The following is a 13,260-nucleotide window of genomic DNA, read 5'->3' as shown; positions in this document are numbered from 1 at the left end:
CTTAGCATTGAAAGCCTGTGGGCTTTTCTGGAAGCTCCTGTTGATCCTCTAACTGTCTTTGGCAGATCCTGACAATCAGGTTTGAAACTATTTTATGGTCTAAACATAAATCAAGTGCACAGGATACTTAACTTTATGCTTTAATCACTTAAAAAAAAAATCTAATGCATTCAAATGTTGTACCACAAACATCAGAAAAGGACAAAAAGTGTTGCATGCTAAAGAAAAAGAAACTCAATGAAAGAAGCATGAAAGAATTAAAGCTAAACACATGCAGCCTGTTTCAGTTTGACAAGATATGCTTTTGTTCCACTGCAAACATACATTAAATACAGAATATATATATATGAAGGAGTATAGAAACAAAATCTTGTTTTTAAGCAATAAATCCACTAAAAACACCAGTGATGGGCTGTTCGAAATGCCCCCTATACCTGTATGATATTACACTGTACCCACATTGGACCCGCGGTTTGGAAAATGCATGGATGGGTGATTCAGCTTCAGCGCCATCTTCTGGCAAGTCCTCACAGTGCATTATGGGTATTCTTCTGGTGAGACGTGGGAATTTATTCGGTGCCATATGTATCCATAATAAAGGCTAGATGTCTCGTCCGCGCTGCTGGCCAATGGAGGTCGACGTCCACACTGGCGGCCATCTTGCCACAGGCAGCTCGCTCACTCGTAACATTGTGTTTTAATGGTGCATGTACTTTTTAAATAACCATAACTTGCTCAATTTTCTACCGATTTTCAAACGGTTTGGTTTGTTATAAACGTCAGAGATGTAGTTATGACACTGCACACTTATGAATAATACGTGTATCAATAAATAATCATCCAGAATTATAGCCACGTTAATAACGTTTGTAAGAAACCAAACCGTTTGTAAATCCGTCAAGATTTCGACGAGATAAGAGTATTTGTGTTCGTGCCGATCACTCATCTTACATCAGGCACCACAGAGCCCGCCAGAAAGCTTGCCTGTGACAAGATGGCCGCCGGTGATGACGATAGAGACTCCGCCGTAAGACATCTATAGCCTTTATTATGGATATTTATGTTCGGTGCAACCATCACAGTGCATTATGGGTATTCTCTAGCCGTTGAGCGTATATGGATTATACACTCCTTTATTGCATTGTGGATGAAACAAAAAAATGAGCTTTTTTGGCAGCAAACACTTAATATGGGGATAAAAAAAAAGTACCCCATGTGTAAAATAAAATACTCTAATGTATCTTTAATGCTGTGGGCCTAATTTTCTGCCAGAGGTCCTGGACATCTTGTTCAGAGACATGGCATCATGGATTCAATCAAATACCAACAGATATAAAATCAAAACCTGACAGCCTCTGCTAGAAATCTTATAACGGGCCGTGTTTGGATCTTCAACAGGACAGGGATGCAAAAACAAACATCAAAATCAAAACAAAAATGTGTCACTGAGCACAAAACCAGCGTCTGCAATGGCCGTCCCAGTCCCTGACCCGATCCCGAGGCTGAACTGAGGAGGAGAAGCGCTGACATGGATCTGGGAATCTGCAGGATCTGGAGAGCTTCTGTATGGAGGAATGGTCTCTGATCTCCCGTCAGGTGTTCTCCAAACCCTCCCGGCATTACAGGAGAAGAGTTGTTATGAAAAAGGAGTTTTCAAAAAGTATTTAAAGTCCCTGTAAAGGCAATAAAAAATAAATAAAAAATCTAAACACATTATAAATGTTATAAATATATTGCTAAAACACATTACAAAGACTGTGAACTGTAAAGTACTGAATTGTGGAGTTAGACCGTTAAACAGTTTTTTTTTTGTGTTGATTCTGGATTTTTTGGGCGGGGCTAAAACGGGGGCTCGATGACGCACTGGAGCCACTGAGCTCATGGCCCCGCCCCTTCTGTCGATGACGCACTGGAGCCACTGACCCTGGCCCCGCCCCTAACAATATAACTACTAGAACACATTCGCATGAGTTCGCCTCTCAATCGCGAGTTACTGTCACTCACTATTAGTTACTGCTGCCTACAGTTGGCTAGCTAGCTATGCCTTCCTCACGGAAATGCGTATAACCTGGATGCCATCACTTACAAAACAGATCGGTGTCCTTATTTAAATAAAATAAAAAACGATCACATCAAGAAGAGGTGGATTCATTTTGTGAAGAGCCACCTTGATGGAGTGCTGAGGATCACCCGCCTCTGTACTGATCATTTTACACGGGATAGTTTTATAAACTTTCGTCGGAGACAACTGGGATTTACTGATAATCCGATGTTACTGGTGAATGAGGCCGAACCGACTATCTCCCGCCTCGGCCTTCATCTCCCCGTGGTTTCGGCGCAACCATCGGACACGCCCCTTCACGGTGGACACGCCCCCGGTAGACACACCCCTCCCCGGCGGACACGCCCCCAGCGTTTGAGAGCAGAGAATACTGCTCATTTCCTCAAGATTTTGATAGCTTATTTTATGTACTTGGCAGATTTTTTTTTTTCATTCAAATTTGGCTGGGTGGCTAATAACACATTTTACTGTGATGTGACAAACTCAGAACACATACTTCATTTTGACTTTACAGGGACTTTAATAAAAGGGGGCAAAAACATTTTCCCAATGTGTTTTTGGAGAAATTTTCCCCCCACTTTCAATTCTTTTATTTCAATGAAAGGTTAGATTTCTGCAAATATTTTAAATAAAATATCAAAAGGATTAACAATGCAGATTTATTCTTTTACAGCCATTTTGATCATATTTATACCAAGGGGGCAAATAATTCTGCCCAGCACTGTATGTATTTCGTCCAGATGTATTTTCTCACATTTATTTGAGTGCATCCTTTAAGAGGATGTCTATTATTCCATGGCAAAAAAATAAACAAATTAAGTTTTGGATATGATTTTCACATTCTAAAGTGCAGGATTTCCTGGAAGGTCAAAAGTGAAACAATATTAAAAAAGAAAGTAGCAGAAAACAGACAAGCTGGAACATATACAACACAATTACTGCGACACACCCCGAGACACACATGACAGGTGACCGTAACAAATCAACACACACACCTGAGAAACTCATAAACACACATCATTTTACTTTATGTGCTCGTGTCACGCATAACCTATTAACCTCACCTGAACGCAGGTGGAAATTAAGATTGTGCTGCAGGGGAATGTTTCATATAAAAGATATTTCATAATGGATTTGTATAGAGTGTTTTCTTTGGTGTGATGTATGAGTTCAGACAGGCCAGGTGATGATGCGGGCGGAACAGGACTTGCGTAAGTGTGTTTAAATGATCTTTCTGTCTTCATTCACTGTCACTGATGTTTCCACGATGGAGCTGAAAGCCACTTCTCTCCTTCTGCTCACGTGTGTCGCCATCATCATCCTCACCGAAGGTCAGAACTGCCGATATTAGACAAAACATGATGTTCTTCCTCAGTGTTTCTGTCTGGTTTTCCAGCACAAATATCTAAGCATTCTTAAATCAAGAAACTACGGAAGCGTATTGCATTCACTTGAGGAAAAAAATCTACTCTGTTTTTCTGAATTAACGAGTTAATTATCTCAGAATTACGAGATCATTTTTCATGAAAAAAACGTTTTTGCTCTGTTTTTCTGAATTAACGAGTTAATTATCTCAAAATTACGAGATAATTTTTAATGGAAAAAAGTTTTTGCTCTGTTTTTCTGAATTAACGAGTTAATTATCTCAGAATTACGAGATAATTTTTCATGGGAAAAAGTTTTTGCTCTGTTTTTCTGAATTAACGAGTTAATTATCTCAGAATTATGAGATAATTTTTCATGGGAAAAAGTTTTTGCTCTGTTTTTCTGAATTAACGAGTTAATTATCTCAGAATTATGAGATAATTTTTCATGGAAAAACGTTTTTGCTCTGTTTTTCTGAATTAAGAGAGATAATTAACTCGTTAATTCAGAAAAACAGAGTAGATTTTTTTTCTTCAAGTGAATGCAATACACTTCTGTAAGATACATTTACTGGAGAAGCAAAAAAAAGTCTTGTTTAATGAAAAACTGATGAAAATGAAGTGAGTTTGTGCTTAAAAAAAACAAGCAAAATGTCTGTCAAAGGGGTCAGATTATTATTATTATTATTTTTTCTCTGACTCCATTGGCAGATATTTGTACAAACTCACTTCATTTGGACATATTTTTGATTAATATCTTTTATGTCTTAATATCTTCAGTCATTTTCTTCTCTAATGTATCTTGATTTAATAATGTTTAGATATTCATGCTGGAAAATAAGACAGAAAAGACAGATTTTTTCCTCTTTCTGCTCTCTTGTAATATGTAATTCTGACTTCTATTAAATGTTTAGTGCATTTTACTACATTCACATGTATGCATTTGTTGCTTTTATGCAAAGTGACGTACATTAATGCAATGCATTTTTTAAATGAAAAACTGATAAAAATGAAGCGAGTTTGTGCTTAAAACAAAGAAGCAAAATGTGTCAATGGGGTCAGAAAAAACACGTATTTTCCATTTGAATTAAGTTTATTTTTCTCTCTCCATTGGCAGATATTTGTTCTTGTTTTAAGCACAAACTCACTTCATTTTTTATTATGTTATTTTGAAAGATTTTTCCTCTTTCTGCTCTCTTGTAATATGTAGACTTCTATTAAACGTTTAGTGCAGTTCACATTCATGCCTTTGTTGCTCTTATCCAAAGTAACGCACATTAATGCATTGTGCACATGTTTCTTCAATTAAGCTCATGGCCTGGGAATCGAGCCCATGATGCTCTACTGTTTGAATAGTACATGTCATTATTAAGCTTCTGTAAGTCATAAATACGCAGTAAAATGTGTCGTAACATGCATCGCTCTGAGCCGCGGAAAATATAAATCATGCCCTCTATCATTAAAACGTGTCTGTGTTTGTCATTCTTGTTTTCTGAGCTGAAAAATGTTGTTGTTGAAACAGTATTATATTGACATGAACAGATGTTCAATAGAAGATCCTGCTTTTTGTTCCAGCTAGTACCAATGCCATTCCCACATGCTGTCTGGCTGTGACCGGGAAAATCCCACGGCAGAAACTGCATCATGTCAAGAGATACGACACACAGAGCAGATCTGGCCGCTGTGAGATCGATGCACTGATGTGAGTGTTTATCCTTCACACACATCTGCAAAATCACCCTTAGCCCTCAAATTATACTTCTTTTTTTCGTCAAGAAAGCTTATTTTATTTCATTTTGATCATATTTCTTCTATTATTTTATTGGATATTTTTTGTTATTTTTTATTTACCTTTAAATTACTAGATTTGACCAATACATAATAAATAAATAGTAATTTAAGCAGATTCCTTACTTAAATTAAAAAAATAACTTAAAGTAAAAAAATAACTCACAAATTCATGCATAACTATGGAAGCTTGTTTCCGCCACTGAATAAAAAATAAAAAAGCGACTTTTTATCTCACAATTGCGAGAAGTCAGAATTCTGATAAATAAAGTCGCAATTGCGAGATATAAAGTCGCAATTCTGAGATATATAGTCGCAATTGCGAGATATAAAGTCGCAATTCTGAGAAATAAAGTCGCAATTGCGAGATATAAAGTTGCAATTATAAGAAATAAAGTCGCAATTGCGAGATATAAAGTCGCAATTCTGAGAAATAAAGTCGCAATTGCGATATATAAAGTCGCAATTATAAGAAATAAAGTCGCAATTGCGAGAAAAAAAGTCTAAATTCTGTTTACATCTCGCAATTCCGACTTTATAACACATAATTGCGAGTTTATATCTTGAAATTCTGACATCTTTTCTCAGAATTGTGAGATATAAACTCGCAATTGCGAGTTATCAGGACAATTCTAAGGGGGAAAAAAGTCTAATTTTTTCCCCCCTCAGAATAGTATATATCTCACAATTCTGACTTTATAACACGCAATTGCGACTTTATATCAATCAATTCTGACTTTATATCTCGCAATTCTGACTTTATATCTCACAATTCTGACTTTATAACACGCAATTGCGACTTTATATCAATCAATTCTGACTTTATATCTCGCAATTCTGACTTTATATCTAGCAATTCTGACTTTATATCTCGCAATTGCGACTTTATATCTCGCAATTCTGACTTTACAACACGCAATTGCGACTTTATATCAACCAATTCTGACTTTATATCAACCAATTCTGACTTTATATCAACCAATTCTGACTTTATATCTCGCAATTCTGACTTTATATCTCGCAATTCTGACTTTATATCTCGCAATTGCGACTTTATATCTCGCAATTCTGACTTTACAACACGCAATTGCGACTTTATATCAACCAATTCTGACTTTATATCTCGCAATTCTGACTTTATATCTCGCAATTCTGACTTTATATCTCGCAATTCTGACTTTATATCTCGCAATTCTGACTTAACAACACGCAATTGCGACTTTATATCAACCAATTCTGACTTTATATCGCGCAATTCTGACTTTATATCTCGCAATTCTGACTTTATATCTCGCAATTCTGACTTTATATCTCGCAATTCTGACTTTATATCTCGCAATTCTGACTTTATATCTCGCAATTCTGACTTTATATCTCGCAATTGCGACTTTATATCTCGCAATTCTGACTTTATAACACGCAATTGCGACTTTATATCTCACAATTCTGACTTTATATCTCGCAATTCTGACTTTATATCTCGCAATTCTGACTTTATATCTCGCAATTCTGACTTTATATCTCGCAATTCTGACTTTACAACACGCAATTGCGACTTTATATCAATCAATTCTGACTTTATATCTCGCAATTCTGACTTTATATCTCGCAATTGCGACTTTATATCTCGCAATTCTGACTTTACAACACGCAATTGCGACTTTATATCTCGCAATTCTGACTTTATATCTCGCAATTCTGACTTTATATCACGCAATTCTGACTTTATATCTCGCAATTCTGACTTAACAACACGCAATTGCGACTTTATATCAACCAATTCTGACTTTATATCGTGCATATATCTCACAATTCTGACTTTATATCTCGCAATTCTGACTTTATATCTCGCAATTCTGACTTTATATCTCGCAATTCTGGCTTTATATCTCGCAATTGCGACTTTATATCAACCAATTCTGACTTTATATCTCGCAATTCTGACTTTATATCTCGCAATTCTGACTTTATATCTCGCAATTCTGACTTTATATCTCGCAATTCTGACTTTACAACACGCAATTCTGACTTTATATCAAACAATTCTGACTTTATATCAAACAATTCTGACTTTATATCAAACAATTCTGACTTTATATCTCGCAATTCTGACTTTATAACACGCAATTGCGACTTTATATCACGCAATTCTGACTTTATATCAATCAATTCTGACTATATCTCGCAATTCTGACTTTATAACACGCAATTGCGACTTTATATCAATCAATTCTGACATTATATCTCGCAATTCTGACTTTATATCACGCAATTTTGACTTTATATCTCGCAATTCTGACTTAACAACACGCAATTGCGACTTTATATCAATCAATTCTGACTTTATATCTCGCAATTCTGACTTTATAACACGCAATTGCGACTTTATATCACACAATTCTGACTTTATATCTCGCAATTCTGATTTTACAACACGCAATTGCGACTTTATATAAATCAATTCTGACTTTATATCTCGTAATTCTGACTTTATAACACGCAATTGCGACTTTATATCACGCAATTCTGACTTTATATCACGCAATTCTGACTTTATATCTCACAATTCTGACTTTATATCTCGCAATTCTGACTTTACAACACGCAATTGTGACTTTATATCAATAAATTCTGACTATATCTCGCAATTCTGACTTTATAACACGCAATTGCGACTTTATATCACGCAATTCTGACTTTATATCTCGCAATTCTGACTTTATATCTCGCAATTGCGACTTTATATCTCGCAATTCTGACTTTACAACACGCAATTGCGACTTTATATCACGCAATTCTGACTTTATATCTCGCAATTCTGACTTTATATCTCGCAATTGCGACTTTATATCTCGCAATTCTGACTTTACAACACGCAATTGCGACTTTATATCAATCAATTCTGACTTTATATCTCGCAATTCTGACTTTATATCTCGCAATTCTGACTTTATATCTCGCAATTCTGACTTTATATCTCGCAATTGCGACTTTATATCTCGCAATTCTGACTTTACAACACGCAATTGCGACTTTATATCAATCAATTCTGACTTTATATCTCGCAATTCTGACTTTATATCTCGCAATTCTGACTTTATATCTCGCAATTCTGACTTTATATCTCGCAATTGCGACTTTATATCAACCAATTCTGACTTTATATCTCACAATTCTGACTTTATATCTCGCAATTCTGACTTTATATCTCGCAATTCTGACTTTATATCTCGCAATTCTGACTTTATATCTCGCAATTCTGACTTTATATCTCGCAATTCTGACTTTATATCAACCAATTCTGACTTTATATCTCACAATTCTGACTTTATATCTCGCAATGCTGACTTTATATCTCGCAATTCTGACTTTATATCTCGCAATTGCGACTTTATATCTCACAATTCTGACTTTATATCTCGCAATTCTGACTTTATATCTCACAATTCTGACTTTATATCTCGCAATGCTGACTTTATATCTCGCAATTCTGACTTTATATCTCGCAATTGCGACTTTATATCTCACAATTCTGACTTTATATCTCGCAATTCTGACTTTATATCACGCAATTCTGACTTTATATCTCGCAATTGCGACTTTATATCTAGCAATTCTGACTTTACAACACGCAATTGTGACTTTATATCTCACAATTCTGACTTTATATCTCGCAATTCTGACTTTATAACACGCAATTGCGACTTTATATCAATCAATTCTGACTTTATATCTCGCAATTCTGACTTTACAACGCAATTGCGACTTTATATCAACCAATTCTGACTATATCACGCAATTCTGACTTTATATCTCGCAATTCTGACTTTATATCTCGCAATTCTGACTTTATATCTCGCAATTCTGACTTTATATCTCGCAATTCTGACTTTATAACACGCAATTGCGACTTTATATCTCGCAATTCTGACTTTATAACACGCAATTCTGACTTTATATCTCGCAATTCTGACTTTATATCTCGCAATTCTGACTTTATATCTCGCAATTCTGACTTTATATCTTGCAATTCTGACTTTACAACACGCAATTGTGACTTTATATCAATCAATTCTGACTTTATATCTCGCAATTCTGACTTTATAACACGCAATTGCGACTTTATATCACGCAATTCTGACTTTATATCTCGCATTTCTGATTTTACAACACGCAATTGCGACTTTATATCAATCAATTCTGACTATATCTCGCAATTCTGACTTTATAACACGCAATTGCGACTTTATATCACGCAATTCTGACTTTATATCACGCAATTCTGACTTTATATCTCACAATTCTGACTTTACAACACGCAATTGCGACTTTATATCAATCAATTCTGACTATATCTCGCAATTCTGACTTTATAACACGCAATTGCGACTTTATATCTCGCAATTCTGACTTTATATCTCGCAATTCTGACTTTATATCTCGCAATTCTGATTTTACAACACGCAATTGCGACTTTATATCAATCAATTCTGACTTTATATCTCGCAATTCTGACTTTATATCTCGCAATTCTGACTTTATATCTCGCAATTCGGACTTTATATCTCGCAATTCGGACTTTATATCTCATAATTCGGACTTTATATCTCGCAATTCTGAGAAATAAAGTCAGAATTGCGAGATGTAAACTCGCAATTGTGTGAGAAAAAGTCAGAATTGTGAGATAAAAAGTCACAATTAGCTTTTTTGTTTTTCATTCTGTGGCGGAAACAAGCTTCCATACATAACCCTTTTAATCCAGCTCAAAATGTCTGACATTGTGTGTCTTTGCCGACCGCTTGTGTTAAATAAATAATATAACATGATATTTCATGACTCTAGATGGCTTTATATCTTGGGCTGTGAACAATTAATCGCGATTAATCGCATCCTAAATAAAAGTTTGTGTTTTCATAATATATATAATACATGCAAATATTTCTTAAATATATACATGCATGTGTGTGTATTTATATATACAAAATAATTATACACAGTACACACATATTATGTAAACACAAACTTTTATTTTGGATGCGATTAATCGCGATTAATAGTTCTATATGGAGTAAATGAGCTGTTCCTCTGGGTCCTAAAGTCAGTTTCTCTTCAGAATGCATTCAGATACTCATGTAGACAGTATAAAATCAGTTTTTTGGTAAAGTTTTAGCATTTTTAGGTTTTTCTATGTGAACTGAAGCATTCCTCGCTTTCCATTCATTCCTAAGGGGCTCATATTGACCCGCGAGGGAAGGATTCGTTACTTTTTTAAATTTCAACCACAAAACTCCTCGAATACATACAATTGTTTGTGTGTATTAGTGGTTCAGGTGCGACAAAAGTCCTGGGGTGTTGGACTCCTCTAAAGAAACACTCAATTGTTTAATTTTTTTTGGGGGGGGTCAAAATGACCCGAGGGAAGGATTAGTTAAACAAGCACAAACACTTATGAATCATGTGCTTACTTTGTTCCCTGCTCTTCAGATTACACATCGGAAAAAGAAAGATCTGTGCTCATCCCAAACTGAGGAAAGTCTTGGACAAGATCATGAAGAATCGCAAACACAAGCGACCTTGAATAATCGAGGATCGTCTCTATAATCCCGGAGTCATGGATCTTCTGCCGGTTTCAGGAGTTTCAGCATTGATTGCATTTTCTGCTGATCGTTCCAGACATTATTAACTACAATATACTGTATATATTCTTTGTATGCTCTTCTTTTTTAATGAAATAAAATCTTTTTTTTCTTCTTCAGTTTTTTAATGTTTCACGCCAGTGAAATGGTCCCATGATGTAAAAGAAAAAATATGAGTCGGATGATAATTTTACCTGATTTGATTAGGTCAGCAAACAGTCAATAAATAAATAATAAACACACAATCAATAAGTAAATAAGTTGATAAATAGCCTAAAGAAATAAAGAAATAAGTAAATAAACAATCAATGAGTAAATAAATAATCAATAAGTCAATAAATAAATAAAATAAACAATAAATAATCAATCAATAATCAATAAATAAATAAACAATAAATAAGCAATCAATAAGTCAATAAATACTCAATCAATCAATCAATAAGTCAATACATAACTAAATAAGTCAATAAATATCAATCAATAAGTTAATGTCAATAAATAAATACTCAATAATCAATCAATAAGTCAATAAATAAATAATAAATAAATAATCAATCAATAAGTCAATAAATAAATAAATAAACAATTAATAATCAATCAATAAGTCAATAAATAAATAAACAATATATAATCAATCAATAAGTCAATAAATAAATAAACAATAAATAATCAATCAATAAGTCAATAAATAAATAAACAATAAATAATCAATCAATAAGTCTATAAATAAATAAATAATCAATCAATAAGTCAATACATAACTAAATAAGTCAATAAATATCAATAAGTTAATGTCAATAAATAAATAAATAATCAATCAACCAATAAGTCAATAAATAAATAAACAATAAATAATCAATAAATAAATAATCAATAAGTCAATAAATAAAGAAATAAATACAGAATCAATAAGTAAAAAAGTTGATAAATAGCCTAACAAAAAAACAAAAAACAAAAAAACAATCAATTAGTAAATAAATAATCAATCAATAAAGAAATAAAGAAATAAATAATAAATAATCAATAAGACAATAAATAAATAACTAAATAAGTCAATTAATATCAATCAATAAGTTCATGTCAATAAATAAATAAATAAACAATAAATAACCAATCAATCAATAAGTCAATAAATAAATAAACAATAATCAATCAATCAATAAGTTAATAAATAATCAATCAATCAATAAGTCAATAAATATCAAGCAATAAGTTAATGTCAATAAATAAATAAACAATAAATAACCAATCAAGCAATAAGTCAATAAATAAATAATAATCAATCAATCAATAAGTTAATAAATAAAGAAATAGATAAACAATAAATAATCAATAAGTCAATAAATAACGAAATAAACAATAATCAATCAATAAATAATTTTGGCATAAGGCTTATTAGTAGGCTATAGCCTGAAAGGTCTGATTTAGCCTGTGCACTGTTACAACAGTAACACATTTTTTTTTTCACAATGACATTTGAGTTCATGATTTTAATGTTTTTTTTTTTTTTTTTTTTTTTTGTGGCAGACTAAAGACTAATGACAGACTTTCGATCTTTGTGAACCCCCCCCCCCCCCCCCCCCCCAAAGGTTCACAAAGAGCACAAATGAAGACACGTTAAAAGCATTATATTAATGTAGCCTTATATTAATGTAAAAGCAACGTTTAATATTAGCCTGCTTGTCAATTAATAGGCTATAATAATTATAATATGAATTAAAAGTAATTATAATATAAATATAAATAATTAGCAGCAAAAGATGAGCAATGTTGTCTCTAAAGTTTTTTCACTATAAACTGCTTTAATTTGTAGTGATATATAAAGGGGCGTGGCTTTATTGCGTCAGATACACGTCACTGGTCCAGTTTTGGCCTGCGAATGTCTGACCCAGAATAAAACCTGTTCTGAAGCAGGTTATCCGAAACCAATCCACCTTCTTGAGCCCGAAAAACCAGAGTTTGGTCAAACTAATCTCGAATTTACCTGATTAGCAACTGCAACCAGCTTTGTGCAACAACAGGCCACTGGAGTTTCAGGTTTGAAAGCTGTTGTTGTGGATCAGCTTCTGCCTGTCTGTCAGCTCTTCTCTCTATAATCTATCGTTTTCATTAATTGAACACATTTTTGGTTTCTTCAAAATCTCGTGTAGTTTCGAAATGTTCCAAACAGCTGAAATTGAGAGTCAGGTCATCAATGACACTCGTTTACAAAATATTATTTCAGGCAGCTTTTTAGAACAACAACATGTGTTGTTAGTATGGACAGTTTGAGAAAAAGCTCAACCTAGAGACTGATGCTTGCCTCAAATCATTACTCGTTCACTATTCCCTATATAGTGAACACTGAACAGCATATACTGTGGCTCACAAGGGAATGACGTCGATTTCGTGGCATCCACTGCCATCTAGT

At 33.7% G+C, this 13,260-nt stretch overlaps 1 protein-coding gene across 1 annotated transcript; it reads left to right on the top strand.

Moving 5' to 3' along the window:
- The first annotated feature begins 3,157 nt into the window (after positions 1–3,157).
- Positions 3,158–10,816, top strand: ccl27a (chemokine (C-C motif) ligand 27a). Its single transcript, XM_056241957.1, has 3 exons — positions 3,158–3,393; positions 5,002–5,128; positions 10,699–10,816. Exons 1-3 carry the CDS (start codon positions 3,288–3,290, stop codon positions 10,790–10,792), a joined length of 327 nt encoding a protein of 108 aa, XP_056097932.1. The 5' UTR covers positions 3,158–3,287; the 3' UTR covers positions 10,793–10,816.
- Positions 10,817–13,260: the final 2,444 nt, after the last annotated feature.

Source organism: Rhinichthys klamathensis, unplaced genomic scaffold, assembly GCF_029890125.1.
Source record: "Rhinichthys klamathensis goyatoka isolate OS25496 unplaced genomic scaffold, OSU_Roscu_1.1 h1tg000685l_1, whole genome shotgun sequence".
Lineage (NCBI taxonomy): Eukaryota > Metazoa > Chordata > Actinopteri > Cypriniformes > Leuciscidae > Rhinichthys > Rhinichthys klamathensis.
This window is presented reverse-complemented; position numbering and strand designations above follow the sequence as displayed.